The sequence below is a fragment of the Kryptolebias marmoratus genome, linkage group LG21 (genome assembly GCF_001649575.2).
Source record: "Kryptolebias marmoratus isolate JLee-2015 linkage group LG21, ASM164957v2, whole genome shotgun sequence".
Classification (NCBI taxonomy): Eukaryota; Metazoa; Chordata; class Actinopteri; order Cyprinodontiformes; family Rivulidae; genus Kryptolebias; species Kryptolebias marmoratus.
In genome coordinates this window covers 20,811,025-20,830,659 of record NC_051450.1, presented here as the reverse complement: position 1 = coordinate 20,830,659, position 19,635 = coordinate 20,811,025, and the positions used below count along the sequence as shown (strand labels likewise).

The 19,635-nt window shown below is 40.6% G+C and overlaps 3 protein-coding genes across 4 annotated transcripts; 1 reads left to right on the top strand and 2 right to left on the bottom strand.

Moving 5' to 3' along the window:
• The first annotated feature begins 969 nt into the window (after positions 1 to 969).
• LOC108243997 (sialoadhesin) lies at positions 970 to 17,511 on the top strand. Of its 2 annotated transcripts, XM_025008993.2 has the most exons (9): positions 978 to 1,135; positions 1,220 to 1,603; positions 3,105 to 3,416; positions 3,493 to 3,753; positions 15,342 to 15,653; positions 15,730 to 15,990; positions 16,065 to 16,143; positions 16,364 to 16,403; positions 16,489 to 17,511. In XM_025008993.2, exons 1-9 carry the CDS (start codon positions 1,093 to 1,095, stop codon positions 16,720 to 16,722), a joined length of 1,926 nt encoding a protein of 641 aa, XP_024864761.1. In that variant the 5' UTR covers positions 978 to 1,092; the 3' UTR covers positions 16,723 to 17,511. The 2 variants fall into 2 exon arrangements, with proteins under 2 accessions (XP_037829208.1, XP_024864761.1); XM_037973280.1 differs by lacking the exons at positions 15,342 to 15,653; positions 15,730 to 15,990; positions 16,065 to 16,143; positions 16,364 to 16,403; positions 16,489 to 17,511 and adding exons at positions 3,849 to 3,887; positions 4,203 to 4,290; positions 4,391 to 4,421; positions 4,750 to 4,944 and having other exon boundaries at positions 970 to 1,135.
• Positions 5,534 to 11,314, bottom strand: LOC108244009 (NLR family CARD domain-containing protein 3). The gene is made up of 8 exons (XM_025008991.2): positions 11,052 to 11,314; positions 10,338 to 10,573; positions 8,363 to 10,148; positions 7,155 to 7,328; positions 6,886 to 7,059; positions 6,298 to 6,474; positions 6,026 to 6,199; positions 5,534 to 5,561 (listed from the first exon to the last, which is right to left on the bottom strand). The coding sequence occupies exons 1-8, from the start codon at positions 11,297 to 11,299 to the stop codon at positions 5,549 to 5,551; spliced, it is 2,982 nt and encodes a 993-aa protein (XP_024864759.1). The 5' UTR covers positions 11,300 to 11,314; the 3' UTR covers positions 5,534 to 5,548.
• bloc1s5 (biogenesis of lysosomal organelles complex-1, subunit 5, muted) lies at positions 17,268 to 19,378 on the bottom strand. Its single transcript, XM_017429823.3, has 5 exons — positions 19,064 to 19,378; positions 18,741 to 18,823; positions 18,331 to 18,460; positions 18,143 to 18,201; positions 17,268 to 17,998 (listed from the first exon to the last, which is right to left on the bottom strand). The coding sequence occupies exons 1-5, from the start codon at positions 19,080 to 19,082 to the stop codon at positions 17,825 to 17,827; spliced, it is 465 nt and encodes a 154-aa protein (XP_017285312.1). The 5' UTR covers positions 19,083 to 19,378; the 3' UTR covers positions 17,268 to 17,824.
• Positions 19,379 to 19,635: the final 257 nt, after the last annotated feature.

The following is a 19,635-nucleotide window of genomic DNA, read 5'->3' as shown; positions in this document are numbered from 1 at the left end:
CAAACAGGAAGCTGAGCTCGATTCTATTGTACACCTAAACAGGGAACTTGGTCCTCGCTGCTAAGGCTGTTCCTGTTCTGACGCAGGGGAACTTTCTGGTGATGACGGCTGCAGTGGCTCTGTGTTGCATCAGAGAAAGGTCAGCAATCAGGTCACGTTTTAGATGTGTTGCTGCCATAAAGTTTACAATTTTATGGCAGCAACACAACTAATAAAGGTTGTTCCAGGTGCAACAAAAGGCTAAAAGTAAGATTAATGAAAAAGAAACAGCCAGAGGAACATGAAGCAACTAATTGGGTTAATTAGCATCAGGTCAGTAAGAGGACTGGGTATAAAAGAACATTTTAGAGGCTGAATGTCTCAGAAGTAAAGATGGACAGAGGTTCACCAGTCTGTGAAAAACTGAGTCTAAAAATAATGGAACAGTTTCAGAATAATGTCCTCAGGAAGACTTTTAATATCCCATCATTTACAGTTAAAAGATCTGAAGAATCTGGAGAAATCTCTGAGGTCAAAGGTCAAGGCTGAAAGTCAATATTGGATGATCTTCGGGCCCTCAGGGGCCACTGCATTAAAACCAGGTCTGGTTCTGTTCACAGATGCTGCTGAAAGCCATTTTCAGTGCTTGACTAAAGCAAGATATCAAGTTTATGTTTTAGTCGGATACTTAATAGGTTCGTAAAAAAAAAAGATGAAGCACGCAGGTTTAGATGAACCTGAAACGTAACATTTAGATCTACAGATATGAGGGAACTTCTTGTTTCTTTTGTTTCATAAAACAAAGAAGTTTAGGAACTACCGTATTAAATTCCCATCAACAGGGAAGTGTTTCTGTTGGATTGTTGCAGCTGTTAAATGTGACAGTTCGCCTTATTTAGCTTCATTTCTCCTGGGGGACGGTGTGATCTGTCTGTAAACGTTTTACAGATAAAACTAATCGTTTATGTTGCTACATTTTATTGCTGTGTTAAATTTGACATCAGTTAGGGGTTTACAAACCCAAAACAATTTAATCACAATCCTTATTTGAGTGAAACTCAGTGTGAATATTAACTTAATATTTCTTTTAATTTCTTCCAGTCTGCAGCAGTCATGTGTGTGAAAATGATGATCCTGAGTGTCCTCTTTATTTCAGGTAAGTTGTCTTGTTGGAGGAAAATTTGTATCATAATTTTCTTTAATTACTTATTCTGATTGGTTCCTGCCTCTGGTTCTACAGGCACTTTGGCTGCTTGTCCTGATCATAATAAACTGTTCATCACTGCTCCAGAAACCCTGGAGGCTCTGAGTGGATCTTGTTTACACATCCCATGTAGCTTTAGAGCTAAAAATGAAACAGATTTTGATGTTAGAAGACGTGTTGTTGGAGTGTGGATTAAGAATGACCCAAGGTTTGGATCAAATCCAGGAAATGTTGTTTTCAACAGCACTAAACCAGATAACATCTATCCAATGAACATCACTGGAAACCTGAGTCAGAAAGACTGCAGCACTTTGTTTTCTGACCTAAACAAGAATCATACAGAGAAATACTTCTTCAGAATTGAGAACGATCCGTTTAACGCAACAGCTATTTGCAATACTACTGAAATAAACGTAACAGGTGAGTCAGTTTTTTGTTCAAAATGTTCATAATATTAAGATTGTAGGAGTGGCTTTAAAACTGCACTCATAAATAACTTTTAATGATTTTGTTTGATTTTAATATATCAGCTGATGTGAGAAAACATGAATAGAGTTATCAAATATTTTTTTTATTCCTGCACATCATCAGTGGAAGATATTTAACTGTGTGATGTCGTGTTTTTGCAGTTTTAAATTATTTAAAACACTGAAACTACCTACTTTCTGGGGGGTATGGAAACTCATGACAGCCTTACCCCCCTGTTTAAGTGTATAAATCCTATTTATTCATGGACTTATAAAGTACAATACCTGATCTTGGATATGGCCCATCACCTCTTTATCCTGCTGGCCCTGTGCTTCGCTGCTGACCTGCCTCTGTGCGGACGCGCTGCTGCCTTTGGGTGGTGCCCGGTGTCTGTTTACCTGGGACTGCTGCTTCCTTCAGGGGCTGGATCCACCTGTCCTTTCTGCTCCTTGGTGCTGGAGTTGGCGGGCCTTCTACTGTTTACGGCACTTTTTTTAACTGTGCATCTCCATGTGGCTGACTAGCACACATACACCCACATAACATGAACACACATTTTTATTTTTTTATATGTATTGTAGGTGGAAAAAAGGTATGTCTCACACCGAAATGATAGTCAGAGACTCTTGTTAGATTTTAGCCAAATACGGGGGATTTTTATTGACACAAATCCCGAAGTATCTTTGAAACAGGGCGTATTTATACAGACAAAATACATCGGTGTGTATTGCATACGTCTGACCACTTACACAACTCCTACGACACGTACAGGAAACCAGTCAGAACAGCTGACTGAGTCTGGCTCAACTCAACCCAGAACACTGTTTTCCAGGAAATGTCTGTTATTACAAACCCACTGTTCTGGAAAGTTCTGCCAATAACAACCGGATATTCTTACACACGGACGTAGGTCCTGTTTACCCCTTACTTCTGCAACCTTTCTGCTCCACAGTATGTGTATGTAAATATATATATATCGTGATCTGTTTTATTGTAAATACTAATCAGTACACAGTATCATGTCAACAGTAACTTGTCATTTTACTAGTAACTAGTAGCTTTAGCTAACCTGAATGTTTCCAGGACTCCTCTTGATGCTCTGACAGAACTTCCTGCTGTCTTTCAACCACTTTGAAAAGATTTTTTTTTCATCCTTACAACATCTTTATCCTTCTCCCTCTTCTGTTTTCTGCCATCTTTTCTTTTCTGCTTCTCTACCTTTAGCTCCCTGTCATCAGCCGAAGGACCAGAAGGGTGCCTAATCAGTGACGTGCCTCTGTTATTGATCATGTCATTTACACATGTACAAGCAGCTGATAAATACAGAAAATGCAGACTAGACATAAATGCCACTAGAGGCCTCTAGCGCGGCTTATAGTGCATACCCACTGCTGCTATAAACTGTACTGTCCTGTATGTTTTACACTAATATCTGTTTGATGTGAAACCCCAGATTCTGCTTGGAGTCCCAGCATTAAGATCTCAGGTGGTCTGAAGGATCTGAAGGAGAAGGAGTCTGTCTCTATAACCTGCTCAGCTTGGACTCCCTGTCCACACTCACCTCCTGAACTCACCTGGAATCTCCAACAAGACTCTCAGAAAACAGAGAAGAACCCAGATGGAACCTTTACAACTAAAATCCAGGAGACCATCACTCTGTCAGACACACATGATGGATCCAACATCAGCTGTTCTGTCAGATATCCTGTGGATGGAGGGAAACGTAACGAGACAGCAGAAACAAATCTGCCTCTCAGTGTTTCCTGTAAGTGATCCTGTCGGCTCGTCATGGTTCAGCTGCTTCTGATGAATAAAGTTAATGTGTGTCCTGTTTTCCTCAGATGCTCCTAAAGACACCTCAGCATCCATCAGTCCATCAGGTTTGGTGTCACCAGGTAGCTGGGTGGAGCTGAGCTGCTCCAGCAGAGCCAAGCCTCCCGTCAGAACCTTCACCTGGTTCAGGATCTGTAAAGACGGACCTGTTAAAGTTTCTGAGGGGCAGGTTTATGGCTTCAACTTCACTGAGGGAGGAGAGTTTTACTGTGTGGCTGCAAATGATCTGGGTAATCAGACATCAGCAGTGATCTTTGTTGATGTTGAAGGTAAATATTCAACTGCTTCTTGTTTTATCAGTTCTTTTTTTGTCAACAAATTAATCTGATTTTGATGGATAACATTAATGTTCTGTTTTCCTCAGATGACTCCAAAGACACCTCAGCATCCATCTGTCCATCAGGTTTTAATTAAACTTTTAATTAATTTTGTATTTTTTTAACTGTCAAGCAAAATACATACATGATCTTTGTTTAAAAAAAAAAAAATTAATTCAGAGGAACTAAATAGTTCCTTTTAAGACTTGTCGGTTCAGTCTTTTTGGTTTCTCATGTTTCATTTGTTTTATGAAGAATGATTTCATTTGTCAGATCTTAGATCATAAAATTTGAAATTCACCAAATATTCAGTTTAATTTTCAAACAGCATAAATAAAAGTCTCTGATGCTTCAGATTCAGAACATTTTCCTCTCAGCTGAAGCTGATGGTTCTGTTCCAGATAACGAAGCGTTTCGGCTCCGTGTTCTACTCGCGCTGAAGATCCTGGGGATTGTAACGCTCTGCAGTTCCATCATCATCTTTGAGTGGTGAGACACTTTAGGAGTTGATCTTTCAGCTGCAGAACATCTGGTTTCTGTTACATGTTGGTGTTTAATGTTTGTTAATATTCATCACTTTTTCTTTCAGCTGCTTTAGATTCTTCACCAAACCAAAGAAGGTAAGTTAGCTGAACTCACTGTGTGTCAGCACTGTCAGACTTTATGAAACAAATAAACAGGTCATTAACATGAAAATGGGCTTTTATTGTGAAAGGATGAACTTAGTTTCTAAGACATGTTACAGTTAAATCTTATATTAAAACAAACCAGAGGCACTGATGGTGAAAATCAGCTTTATTTACATAAGTTTTACATGAAAACTCCATGAGACTGAATCAGATAACAGACTGTCTCACTGCTGTTTACAACAAGCAGAAAGTTTCAGTTTTCCCTCTAAATCTGAGTAAATTCACTGCAGAACATCAACACATTTCTTTGTTGTTTCAGGAGCCAGAGGAGGCGATCTATGTCAACACTGTGATGGAGACTCAGGCATCCTGAGACACAAGGAGATGAGGAAGATGTGAAGTTTTTATTTTTATTGCTTCTTTTTTCTGATCACCAGATTGGACTGTGAGTGCTGGGATGGTGGATGGTTTCTTGCCTGAGCTCTCCCCTTATTTTGGGTTATTAGTTAGCTTTTTTTCCTTTTACATTTTCATTGATTTAAAAGATTATAGATAAACATAGATTATAAAGATGAACTTTCAAAACACTGGGAGTTCAGTTCTTCATGTTGTTTAATTCAAGCTCAGATGATGTTAGGTTGGTTTTTATGACTGGATTCAAGTTTAACTTTGAACACAGCAGTTGTTGTGGCTCTAGCTCCCTCTGCTGGACTGTTCCTGTTTCTGGACAGTTTGTCTTGTTTTATTCTGTATTTTAGTCCAGGCTGAGAGTTGAAGATGGGTCCGGGTGTGCTGTAGGTGATGGGTTCCTCCATTTTTTGTGTTGTTTTCTTTTTTTATTTTACAAATGATTTTTAAAATAAAGGGTGACTAATAAATCTAGATTTGTATTTTAGTTTTTTCACTTCATGACTCCAGATTTATATTTTGATTATTTTTAATTATTGAATATTCAACTTTTTCTTTATTGTTCCAAAGAGGTTTAAAACCAGAACCAGACAGATGTCATCATAGAGCTCATTATCATCATCAGTCAGAGTTTCATTGCACACAATCTGCTGCTGCTTCAACTTTTCTGGACCGTCGGGACATCGATCGTTTCTGTTCTTCTACAAAGATCAGAACTTCCATCTGCAAAGAGAGAAAAGAAGAAGAGAGGAGATAAATTCATGTTTCCAGACTCTCTTCATCAGTCAGAGACCTCAGTCCTGTTCAAAGCAGCTGTGGAGCGAAGGCAGCCTCCTTTCAGCTCTCATGTTAACATGTTGGAGTGAAGCTCACACACATGCATTCAGTCTGTTCCTCTACACCAGGGGTGTCCAACCCTGGTCCTCAAGGGCCACCATCCTGAAAGTTTTCCTTGTTTCTCTGCTCCAACACACCTGATTCAGAGGTTAAATCACCTCTTCATGTGCTGCAGAAGCCTGTTAATCACCCATTGATTCAGATCAGGTGTGTTGGAGCAGAGAAACAAGTAAACCTGCTGGATGGTGGTCCTCCAGGACCAGGATTGGAGACCCCTGGTTTATAGTAACCACCGGATCTTTGCTTTGATTGACGACAGCAGCCTGAGCTGACTTCAACCATCGACTGACCTCAGAGTCTTCAGTTTGTAGTCTGGACTCTCCACAAGATCCAACAGCTGCTTTACATGGCAGTCCAGCAGCTGGTTGTTTCTCAGGTCCAGTTCTGTCAGATGGGAGGGGTTGGATTTCAGAGCTGAGGTCAGAGAATCACAGCTGATCTTTGATAACCTGCAGTCTGACAATCTGGATTTAGAATACAACATGTGAGGTGAATTTAGGAGAAAATGCAAACAAATGTATCTGAATGCATGCAGTTTGTTTGAACGGACATGATGTCTGACCTCAGAGTCTTCAGTCTACAGTGTGGACTCTTCAGAAAACCACAGAGCTCCTTCACTCCAGAATCCTGCAGATCTTTGTTGTAACTCAGGTCCAGTTCTGTCAGGTAGGATGGGTTGGATTTCAGAGCTGAGGCTAGGGAAGCACAGCTGATGTCTGACAAAATGCACTTCTCCAATCTGAGTGAGACGAAGCCAACGAGATGCAGGTTAAAAAAGGTCCAAGAAAACAAGTTAAAGAACTGCTAATTTATTCATATTTATAAGAAAGCTAGTTATTATCAGTTTTGTGACTGTCAGAGAAATTCCAAGACCTCAAATTAACTTTTAAAATTAGATTTATTCTCTATTTATCAGCTTAACTTGAGTGTGATTTATACACACTGGGGGTCCTTATGCTGTCCTGTTCATGCTTTAGATTAGAGGGGTCAAATTCGGGCATTTAAAAAAAGAAAAATGTAATTTAAACTATCAGTAGACCCTCTGTGTGGTTCATTATCGTATCAGTCATACAGCATGTCTGTGGTTCAGTGTCAACACAACTTTCTCATCATATTAATCTCAGCACGAAACTAAAATACGGTGACTGACCTCAGAGTCTTCAGTCTACAATCTGGACTCCCCATAAAACCACAGAGCTCCCTCATGTGTTTTATTTGCAGGTTGTTCCCACTCAGGTCCAGTTCTGCCAAATGGGAGGGGTTGCATTTCAAAGCTGAGACCAGAGAAGCACAGCTGATCTCTGACAAGCTGCAGCACACCAACCTAAATAAGGAATAAAACACGTGAGCTGAACTCAACAGGATGCAAACACAGTCAGCTAAAGTTGGACAAACTAATAACTCCTGCAGAGAACTGACCTCAGAACCTCCAGCCTACATTTTGGACTCTCCAGTCCAGAACACAGATGCTTCATTCCAAGTTCTTTCAGATTGTTGTAACTCAGGTGCAGTTCTGTCAGATGGGAGGGGTTGGACTTCAGGGCGGAGGCTACAACTTCCCAGTGAGTCTCCGACAGTTCGCAACCAAGAAATCTGGGATAAGAAAACACACAGAAGCAGACAATCTTTATCACAAACTGAGATGTTTTAATCTAACACCACCCCATCCTAAGTGGAAACAATGATGGCAGCAAAGCTCTGCATCCTCTGTCTGTGCCAGATCATTGGCCAGAATTGCTTCAAGGCCAAACAAAAGTTTTGCTCCACAGCCTCGTCACACACCTCCCTCACCTGAGTAGTTGTTTCTGTAACCACCTGAGTCTCAGGCTAAAGGCCTGCAAACACTTTCTTCTAGAGTCTTACAAGCCAGCATAGCTCTGTAGGACGACTCCTTCAGCCGAACGGCTACTTTGACCGGAAGTGTCCACCAGCTGCAAATCTGTGCAGCAGAGGCAATGGAGGCCCAGAACATGCCCATCCCAACTTAATCTTTTCTACCTCGCTCAGCTGAAGATGGCCACTGTCGGGATTGACCCGTATGTTGTAGATTTTAGTTATAAAGAATGCTGTGAAAGGCACAGTTAGTTGTCCTGCTGGTTCCTTTGGGTTTGAGAACCAGAGATCAATAAAACTGAAAGTTAAAGACTAGTTTTGCATTAAACTGAAAGCTAATGCAAGTTTTTCAGTTCACTAAAAGCTGCACAGTTCAGCAAGAGCTTTATAAATAAATCAGTATTCTTCAAACAAACCAGTAAATCAGCTGAACCAGTGAAATGAATGAAGTTACAGTCAGCTGTGGTGAGGTTTGAAGATTAATTGATGAGTTACTCCAACATGACCAACAGATGGTGCTCTGCTCTCAGTAATGAGGAATAGTTTATCACCCAGCACTAATTTCAAGCTTCAGTGAATCCATAACTATTTGTTATTCAGATAAAAACAATAACACAATTGTAGAGTTTTGTTTCTGGATCTGGAAGAAATCTTTTGTTGGGATTTTTCTTTGGCTTTAGCATTTCATTGGTTCATATATGCTTCAAAAAAATCACACTGATCAAATTAATTCATAAATGTTTAATCTTCAAAGTCCTTAAAACGACTACTCTGTATGATGTTCTTAACCTCACCTGAACTTTCTGCAGTTCCTCACAGCTGGCATCAGTCTCCATCGTCCTTCTTTTGTTGTGTTGTACTTGTTCAGGTCCAACTCATCCAGAACCTCCTCTGACATCTGCAGCATGTAGGCCAGAGCTGAGCAGTGGATGTCTGAGAGTTTCTCCTCTGATCTGTTCTCGGACTTCAGGAACTCTTGGATCTCCCGATGAACCGAGAGGTCGTTCATCTCCATCAGACAGTGGAAGATGTTGATATATCTGTCTGGAGACAAATTATAACCGTTCATCTTCTTCAGGTTGTTGATGATGCTCTGGATGGTTTCTGGACTGTTCTCTGTCTGACCCAGCAGGCCTGTTAAGAGTCTCTGGTTGGACTCCACAGAGAGGCCATGAAGGAAGCGAACAAACAGGTCCAGATGGCCATTTTTACTTTGGAGGGATTTCATCATGACTCTTTTCAGGAAGACATCCAGAGTTGGGTATATGAAGTATTGACCCAGGAACCTCTCCATCACCTCCATGTTCCTGTTGGTGTAACAGTTCAGGATGTAGACAGCAGCCAGAAACTCCAGAACACTCAGATGAACAAAGCAGTAAACTGGTTTCTGGAAGATCACACACTCTCTTCTGAAGATTTCTGTACAAACTCCTGAGTACACTGAGGCCTCTGTGACATCAAGACCAAATTGCTCCAGGTCTTCCTGGTAGAACATGATGTTTCCTTCCTCCAGATTCTTAAACGCCAGGCTCCCCAGCTTCAGAAGAACTTCCCTGTCAGCCTCTGTCAGCTCCTGTGGACTCCTCTCAGATCCTTCATGGTACTTGTTCTTCTTCCTGTTTGTCTGAACCAGCAGGAAGTGTGAGTACATGTCAGTCATGGTCTTGGGCAGCTCTCCTCTCTGCTCTGAAGTCAACATGTGGTCCAGAACTGTAGCAGTGATCCAGCAGAAGACTGGGATTCCACACATGATGTGGAGGCTCCTGGAGGTCTTCATGTGAGAGATGATTTTGCTGGACAGCTCTTCATCACTGAACCTCCTCCTGAAGTACTCCTCCTTTTGAGCATCGGGGAAACCGCGTATTTCTGTCACCCTGTCAATATACAAAGGGGGGATCTGATTGGCTGCTGCGGGTCGGGAGGTTATCCAGACCAGAGCCGAGGGAAGCAGGTTCCCCTTGATGAGGTTTGTCAGCAGCACGTTGACCGATGACTTCTGTGTGACGTCAGAAACCGGCTGACTGTTGGTGAAATCCAGTGAAAGTCTGCTTTCATCCAGGCCGTCAAAGATGAAGAGAAGTTTACAGACAGCCAGCTTCTCTGCTGGCAGCTTCTGTAATGTTGGATGGAAAACATGGAGCAGCGTGAGAAGACTGTGCTGCTCATCTCTGACCAAGTTCAGCTCCCTGAACGACAGCAGAACCACCACACTGACATCTTGGTTCTCCGAGCCCTCGGCCCAGTCCAGAGTGAACTTCTGCACCGAGAAGGTTTTACCAACACCAGCGACGCCGTTGGTCAGAACCACTCTGATGCATCCATGTTGGTCGGGTAAGGCTTTAAAGATGTCCTGACACCTGATTGGAGTCTCATGGAGGCTCTTCTTGGAAACTGACTCGAGATGCCGGACCTCATGCTGGGCATCAACCTCTTCACTTTCTCCCTCTGTGATGTAGAGCTCAATGTAGACGTTGTTAAGGAGGGTTCTACTTCCGGTTTCATCCGTTCCTTCAGTCACACACTCAAATATCCGCCTCAGATTGAGCTTATGTTCATCTAAAACTTCCTGCAGACCAGCATCTGCTGATAAACAGGACAAACAAGATCAGAAAACAAGAATCCTGTATGAAGACTTTGAAGTCATCAGTAAAACACAGCTAATATGTTAAAGTCCAAACAGGAGTGAAGCTAAACCCTAAAAAAGATCTTTTTGATGATTCTAAATTTTGATTTTGCATGAAACATGTCTGCATTAAAACAGCAGGTTACCTTGTAGAAAGCTGCTCTGATTGTTTGTCTGTAGTCCAGCTCTGGATCTGGGTCTTTGTCCACATTTTGGACAGCAGATGTGTCCCGGTGAAGCAGACTGGTCCTGGTCTGAGACGACACACTGTCTGCAGAACCGATGTCCACAGCTGGGGGAGACTGGATCCTTCAGGACCTTCTGACACAAAACACAGCAGGACGGCTGCTCCTCCACAGAAAGACTGCTTTCCCTCCTTCTTCTGCAAAAACAACTTTTCATCGTCACCACAGGAAATGATGAAATTGTGAAAATCCATCCATTGTAACTTGATTTATCAGGGGAAGATAACACAACTTCATTTAGATTCATGCAGTCGTTGTTTGAATGATTTAGTTTAAAAACCAAGGTGGAAGAATGTCCTTAAAAAGGTTTTATTGCTCCAGGGTTACCTTAAAAGATATGAGCACCCTGCATACCACACTCTAAAGTTTTCTTAGGGTGCAAAAATGTACCTTTTAAGGTGCAAAGAGAAGGTACAAAAATGTGCCAATCGTCCTAGGTACCATACCTATGATCTTCTAGGGTTTAAAAGAAAACTACAAAAAGGCCAGCAGGTAGTGAGTATGTTTATTGTTCTCTCTTTGAGGAGACTACAGCTTCTTCAGCTGACTGTCAGGTGATCAAATACTGTAACCAAAAGAAGTATTTGTAACAAAATTCAGAAATAGTTTTCTTACTTTGTGTCTGAGTGTCCAGGTTCTTTGCTGAACTCCAGAGGTAATCCTTTGGACATGTCACTCTTCATAGACGGACAGTTGGATCCTGGAGACTTCGCTCCGTCCTCCTCTTCCTCCACGCAAACGCTCATCTTCTGGACTTCCAAACGGCTGGCGTCACTCAAAGCAGAAAGCTGATCGGAGGAGCCTGATTTCAGCAGGGAAACATGAGCAAAGCGAGGCTGGAAAATCACGGCAGACTGTCCCATAAACAGGCGACGAGAAGAGCAGCAGCTCCGTTTTTCTCTGCACTGAACTGAAAGTAGCTCAGTCTGATCCTACAGTTTGATAAGAACATCATATCTTTATAGAGATCATAACGTTCAGCTACTGTTAAAGTTAATGTTGAACCAACACCTGAAGAAAACAACTTTATAATCTCAGTACATTTACAACACTCACTGACCTCTGAGACAAGTTGCTGTGTCATGATCCTCGGCTTTGTTTTCTGTTCTTATGGATTTAATTAATTTTAGTCATGTTGTTCTTAGTGTTGTCTTTTCTATGCATCTCCTCTTTCTCCCCTGTGTCGATTTCACTGTTTCTCTCAGTCAGTTCTGCTTCTCAGCCCTGCTCCTCTGGTCACAACCGTTCCTCATTTTCTTTAGGCTCAGCTGGGCCACGTGACCTTGATATCATTTGAAATATGCATCAGGCTTCTTCAAATTAAACTATTGTTTTGAAGTAAACCATGTGAAGATTTTATTACAATAGTCAAAAGTGTCTGCCGTTGTTGTTTTGCAGGTCAGAAGCAGTTTGGGGACCGCCGTTGTAAACAACAAGGTGTCTGCAACAAGTAAACATTGTTCCAGTTTTCATTTATTTTATAAGAGGTGTTGGCAGAAATAAGTTTCTGACTGATAAAAAAAGGATTAACAGTATTTTGCTGTCCCATCCATAAATGTTCAAATTTATTTTGATGGTATAAAAAGGTAAATGCTGCAAAAGTTAAAAGATAAAGCTCAATGAAAACATTTTTTATGGACGATAATGTAATATTTGAGTTGCAATATAGTTTTTAAAAGCTAGAGCTTGAGCATATATATTTGAAAACTCATCTTCAGCAGAGAACAGGCGTGTCGGTTGATTTCACACTTCTGAACCAGCGTGAGACAAACACAGAGAAGTCGTGAGAAATAAACTGATAACCGAACAAACGCTGAAAGAAAAACTGAGAAGCTGCAGTAAAAAGAGGATGTTGGTTCAGTGATGCTCTGAGTCTGAGTTTCTTCATCGTGTTCACCACAGGGTTGTTTGTTGCTTCTGAGAAAAAGTTTTCTTCTGTTTGTTGACTGTTAGTTTCTGAGAAATGAGATGTGAGGACACATCAGCAGCGAGCGCTGCAGAGGGACCTGATGTTCAACAGACAGCAGAACAAAGAGAGGCGTGTTCATAAAACTGCCATCAAGGTGCTGAAATGATGACAAACAGACATTAAAGTGTGCACAAATTTAGATTTATTTATTTGTTTGTTGGACTTTATTGCATTAAGCAAAATAATGCATTAAATATGTGATTACAGATGCCCCCCCCATGTCATCTTTTTCACCCATTTGGGGGAACCGATATTTCAGGGCCGGTCGAGCTGACGGAGGCTTCAAAATGTGGGCAAGTAAAGGTGTGGAGAAACTGGCAGACCTTTATAGGGATGACAGGCTCCTTACATTTGAGCAGTTATGCCAAATATATAGCATCCCAAAGAAACACTTTTATAAGTATTTGCAAATAAAACATTTCATTATGTCAAAACATAAACAGATTGAATCCAAGCCCCCACTGTCACACCTAGAGAATATTGTAGTAGAAAACCTGGAGAGAAGAGGACATTTCTTTATTTTATGCAGCCCTATTAATGTACGATGAGGAATCCACTGCAGATAGACTAGACGCATGGAGATCTGACATCCGAGAAGAGATACTAGTGTCTGAGTGGGAAACTGCATGTTTAAAAGCCCAAAAACAATCAATTAACACGAGGATGAAGCTCCTACAGTACAAGTGGTTGATGAGAACTTACATAACTCCAGTCAAACTGAATCGCTGGTCACCCAACATACCAGACAGCTGCAGTAAGTGTTTAGTTGGAACAGGAACTCTTTCATTGTGTATGGGAATGTCCAAAATTACAACAATTCTGGAACTCAGTTCTTCAAACCTTATCAAAGATTGTTGGAGTGAATGTACCTGCTGAGGCTAAATTGTGTATTTTGGGGATTTATCCAAAGAACTGTGTGCTTAGTCCCAGACAGTCGAATCTGATTGACTTTGGACTCTTGCAGGCCCGGAGATTAATTTCTCTGTTTTGGAAGAAGATGGACATACCGTCAAATCCCGTGTGGGTGAGGGAGATGGCAGCATGTATGACACTGGAGAGACTCACTTATATTATAAGAGGAAAGGGAACGAAATTTGAAGAAGCATGGTCACCGTTGACCAAGTTTTTGGAACAATACAAAGGAAACTGAGAGGACGACGATACAGACTGCAGAGTCTTTTATTTATTTATTTTTTAATTTATTTTTATTGTCCAATATGTGTAGTTTTTTTATTTTTTTATTTATTTTTATTTTTTTATTGTTATGTCTTTATATTTGTGTATTTTGGGGATTAAGTTGTTCAATGTAAATGTTCAATGTGCCAATCACTTGTTAAAAGTTATAAAATTCAATAAATATAATGTTTAAAAAAAAAAAAATGTGATTACAGGAGGTTTCTAGTACCGAACAATGATCCTAAAAGATGTTTAATTTATTTCTTATCTCTAAGTTCACCTGTAAAAAGAGCAACTCTGCAGCTGTTCTTAATTTCTGCTTCTCACACTGATAACCTCAGGCTGTACATGTTAACTTCCTGATTTTACTGAGAAAAGATGAAGTTCCCCTTAAAAGTTATGTTAATTTTTTTTTAAGTTGTTTAAAATAAAAACTGACGTGTAGTTTGGTTGTTTAGACCACAACGAGCAAAAGATGCCCTTAAAAGTCGACATCCTCTTTGAGAGAATCAGGAAGGATGATGATGTTTGTTGGTTTTTAAACAGAGGCTGCTTGTTGGATTTTCAGTTGTCGGGCTGAAATGTTTCCAGTCAGAAAGATGTTGGCAGCTCTGTGTGTGAACGTGCTGACAGCCAACATGTTCCTGAGTGTCTTCTGTCCTCCAGGTGAGCTGCAACACATTACATGTTGAACAAGTTTATTAGGCTCCACATGTTAACGCTGCAGCTGCACTCAACTTTGTGCTGCAGGAGTTTTCTCCTCAAGATGATTTTGTTACACATTTTGTTCATCAATAATCTGATTTTACAGGAGTTTTGGCTGAAACTTGTAAAAGTGATGTGTCCCTTACTACACCACAGAAGATGGAAGCTCTGAGTGGAACCTGTTTGCTGATCCCATGTAGCTTCAAACCTGATCAATTTGACAGCAATAGAGAGGTCTCTGCAGTTTGGATTAAAGGAGAAGTTGGTTTGAAAAATATTTACGACATCAGTAATGCGGTTAAGACTTTTACAGTAAACATAACAGGAAACCTGACAGAGAGAGACTGCACCTCTGAGTTTTCTGGTCTAAAGTCGGATCATTCAGGTGATTATTTCTTCAGAATACAGAACTTGTCGTTCAAGACAACAGCTCGTTGTGATCCTCTTCACCTGACAGTTAAAGGTAAGATTTTGTTTTTACTTTAAATTTAATACTAACAATAAAAATGTGTACAGCTTCACGAACAACACAGTTGCACTAAATGATGACACAAGTCAGCCTTTTTCAGACGTGTGTGTGTTTGTGTATCATTTTCTACAGTCCAGTGTTGGTTCTACAAACCACAGATTGTGTGAAAAAAGCAGAAGTCCTAAAAGCAGAAGTCCTGAGTTCAGTCAGAAAACTCCTGTGTAAATGTTTAAACATGGTTATTAGAGTTTGGGCTCATCCCTCCATGATGGGGTTGTGTGACGTGTCATGGAGTGATGGGAGTCCTGGATCTCAGCAGCACTGGTTTGCAGAATGAGGCAAACAGACTCGCCCCATTTATGGTCCTTTTTACTCATTTAGAGCAAAAACCTGACAGAAATGTGAGCCTGTATATAAATCTTTGTTAACTATTCCTGATCATCAGAACAATGCACAACTTGTTTTGTTCTTTTTAATAAAATGAATCAAGTGGTCTGTTCTAGGTGTTTCTAATGTTCTAACATCTATTATTACTGTGAAATTCTAACCCTACTGTTTGATTATTTCCTCTGATGTGAAACTCCAGGTTCTCCTCAGAGTCCAACAATTGAAATCGCGGGTGATCTGAAGGATCTGAAGGAGAAGGAGTCTGTCTCTATAACCTGCTCAGCTTGGACTCCCTGTCCACACTCACCTCCTGAACTCACCTGGAATCTCCAACAAGACTCTCAGAAAACAGAGAAGAACCCAGATGGAACCTTTACAACTAAAATCCAGGAGAACATCACTCTGTCAGACACACATGATGGATCCAACATCAGCTGTTCTGTCAGATATCCTGTGGATGGAGGGAAACGTAACGAGACAGCAGAAACAAATCTGCCTCTCAGTGTTTCCTGTAAGTGATCCTGTCGGCTCGTCATGGTTCAGCTGCTTCTGATGAATAAAGTTAATGTGTGTCCTGTTTTCCTCAGATGCTCCTAAAGACACCTCAGCATCCATCAGTCCATCAGGTTTGGTGTCAGCAGGTAGCTGGGTGGAGCTGAGCTGCTCCAGCAGAGCCAAGCCTCCCGTCAGAACCTTCACCTGGTTCAGGATCTGTAAAGACGGACCTGTTAAAGTTTCTGAGGGGCAGGTTTATGGCTTCAACTTCACTGAGGGAGGAGAGTTTTACTGTGTGGCTGCAAATGATCTGGGTAATCAGACATCACTAAATATCCAACTTAGAGTTGAAGGTAAATATATTTTTGCACTGTGTATTCATAGATTACCAGTGTTGTTTTATTTACATTTAGTTTGTTTCTTTGAGGTTTGCCAGTTAAAGTCCAGATGTTGGTGTCAATTCTCTCTGGAATCTTTCTGCTCATCTGCTTGATTATTTTAGTTTGGTGAGTATCAGGAATGAAAGGTTCAAATGTTTAAGATTTTTCATTCAAACAATAAATCAAGGTGAGAACATGATGAACGTGATCATGAACATGCTCTTCTGGACTAACCAGCAATGACACAACATTTGATTACAAATACAGATCACCATCATCAACTCTGGTATTATTTAGCTGATGTTTGTTTCTTATCAGTCTTTGTGTTTTATCTGATGTCTTCCAGGTGCTTCAAGTCCAAACGTCGAGCTCCACAACAGACTCAGGTGGGTAAATGTTCAGCTTCTGTGCTCAGAGCTGCAGATCTGTGACATCATCAACACGATGGGTAAGAATTTCATTTCTCCACAGAGTCAAACGAGTGAGGGAGTTGTTGGTCAAAACCCAGCCAGTGACCCAGAGGAAGAACTCCATTATGGAGACGTGAGCTTCTTCAAGAAGAGACCTGAAGCTTCCTCCGTCTCAGAGCAGGACAGAGGACAGCAGGACACGGTGTACGCAGCGGTCAGAGTGTCCAGCCCAGGACACCGTTCAGGACAGGCTGCAGACGGTCCAGAGGATCTCTACGCTCAAGTGCAGAAATAATAACTTTAGCTGATTTAACTGTTTGTTCCTAGACTTTAGAGAATTTGTTTCTGCAGTTCACTTGAATATATATAAATCCTGATGATACCCACAGACACAATTACTTTTTTATAAAAGGTTTTATACATTTCCCGTTATGTCTACTTGAGTAGAGGAAGTAATTCATATGCTTCTCTAAAAAAGTACTCCGACTGTGATGGTGTTGAAGTAAAAAAAACAACAACAACCTGTTACTGAACATCACTGAAAAAAAGCACTTCTCTAAACGGTGTCCTGGCAAGTTTCAACAGAGTGTTTTGTTTAACCACACTCTGCATTAGAGAAATGTCGAGAGCGGCTGTTGCGAGCGTTCTCATTAAATGTCTTCCTGTTTTTGCTTGAAAAAAGTTTTGCTCCCTGGTACTAAATCTGAACACTTAAACTCTGCAGCTCAGAGCAGCTTCTGAGGTAGGTATGGGCATTTCAGCTAAAACTGTTCAAAACCTCTGGATTGACTTAACTGATTATCTCTTTGAATATTACCCCACCAGACAAAGTGTCAGCCATTCCTGCTTTTCACAACACATTTATTTAGTCTCTTACTCATTGAATGCTAATTATTAGAACACATGAACAGATTCTGGCATTGCAGAAAAAAATACATTGACTTTAACAAAGACATTTTATCGTACTTTGACACATTCCTCTTAACAAAAGCTAATGCTAGAAGCTCTTTTTTGATTAAGGCCAATTGCCTATTTCATGTTTTTGTTAAAATAAATCAAAATGTTCACATGGTTGGGATAAAAACATGCAGTCGTCTTGAGATCCTTCAGTTTTCACCAGTCAGATGGATCAGAATGGAGGAGAGATAGGATGTTCTGGCAGTAAAGGTGTAGCTTGTAACTGTAGGTCCTACTTTGTTATCCTTTCCAAAAAAACCAGCAATGACAGCAGAAACAGACGCAGGATTACTTCAGGTGTTTTGGGCGGTAGAAAAAAAGCACACATGCCTGGAAAAGGTGCATTGTCACCATCTTGTGGTAGTTTTAGCAGCACATCGCTACCAGGTGTCAGTGAAAAAAATATTATATAAATAGGAGGCAATTTATCCATGAACTTATCAGCTGAGTGACAACTGAGCCAACTCCTTCTTCTTTTCACTGAACCGAATGCTGAGTTCTCCCACAGTCTTAGCGTGTTCCTCTTCCACCTCCTCCTTTAACCTCTGCTGCTCCTTCAGAAACTCTGTCCAGTCCTCCTTTAACTTCTCCATGTTCGCCTGCAGCTGGGTGCCCTGCAAGGACACCAGGAGGACAAGAACAGGCTGGTAAAACATTAAACACATCAAGTATTGTTTTGTATGTAAGATAACAGAGCAGAATGTTGCAAATGTAAATAATAAAATCTAGTTGTTGCAGTTCCTCTCTTTTATTTTTACCTGTTGGGCCTCTAGCTCCCTCTGCTGGACTCTCTCTGCCATGTGATTAGCAGCCTCCACTGTGGGTGAGATGCAAACATGATTACTGCCACAATCCCCTTATAACTCATCAGAAAGCGCCTGTTTTTAAAAGAGAGCTACTGTGACTAAACAGTGCTGCTGCTGAGACTAAGAGTGAGGCGACTTACATCGTTTAATGACGTCAGACAGCTGCTGGCTGCTATCTTCAGATACTGTTGGCACCATTTGTTCATTTGTTTCCTGCACCATTTTATTAAGGTTCTCCAGCAGTCGGCTCTCCCTAAAGCCTCGTTTCTCCTAAACAGAAGGAAAGAACTGTTGCTTTTTTTGTTTACACATCTCTGATTGCAGAACATTATAATGTTTTCATTCAGTGGTAAAACTTAGACACTGCTACTTGTAAAAACAATAATACAATAATTATCTTTGATGATAATTCTCTATGCACAAGATGTTAATCATCTCTCTCAAAGTTTTGCTGGTTTAAAGTGACATAATACTGTACTTCTGAGCACTTAAACAGACCAATTAGGTGATTCAACGAATGAGTAAATGAGTGAATAAGGTGCTTAAATACCTCAAACTCTCTGACAAAGTAGCGAGCTTCTGCACTGATGACAGGTCTGTGGTCCAACAGTCGGGACTGAATATCCCCCATGTCTGCAGAACCAACAAGACTCACATTAAATGCAGTTTACACAGCAAAACCCGAGGGAGAATAAGCATTTTCCCATGAATGTATTAAATACAAGGTCTTACAAACACATATCAGTATTCTAACGAGAAGGTAAGAGACTTTTGTATGAATTACATCCCCTGATATCAGACAGAAGTAAGTTTGTCATCACCTGGAAAAGCAGTACAGCTAGACTAACATATTTTGCAATAAATTTAACTTACCTTTCGCTATTTTGTCCATGATTAGTCACTCAGGTGAATGTTGAGATATATAAAACTACTTTTATTTAAATATATAAATCGATTTTTCTCGCTGCAGAGCAGCTAGCTTAGCTAGCTAGCTCAACAAGCTAATAATTGAAGTAAAAGCTAAGCTAACTGAAAACGAACAGTGAAAGAAGACTATTTAGCACAGCGAGGCTATCTGTAACTAGACGTAGCTCATTTGTTTATCATATACGATAGTTTTACATAATTAACTGCAGTGAGAGTTTACTGTATGTGAAAGAATGTCAGCTGACTCATATTGTAAACATTAACAACTACTTCCGGTATGAGAAGGTGGACTCAACCAAAGTGGCTAAAAGAGAGGGGGGTCGCGTTTAGTTTCATGGTTCAAACTCTTACTTCAGTCCAGCAAAAATACATATGTTTTAAATGAACATCGAATCTATGTTAACTACAAAACTGCATGTATTAAATTACAGCTGAATTTAAAACTTTAAAGTACTTGCTCACATGGGACAACATGGTATCTACCTGTTTTCTATATCGGACGGTAGGGGTCAGTGTTG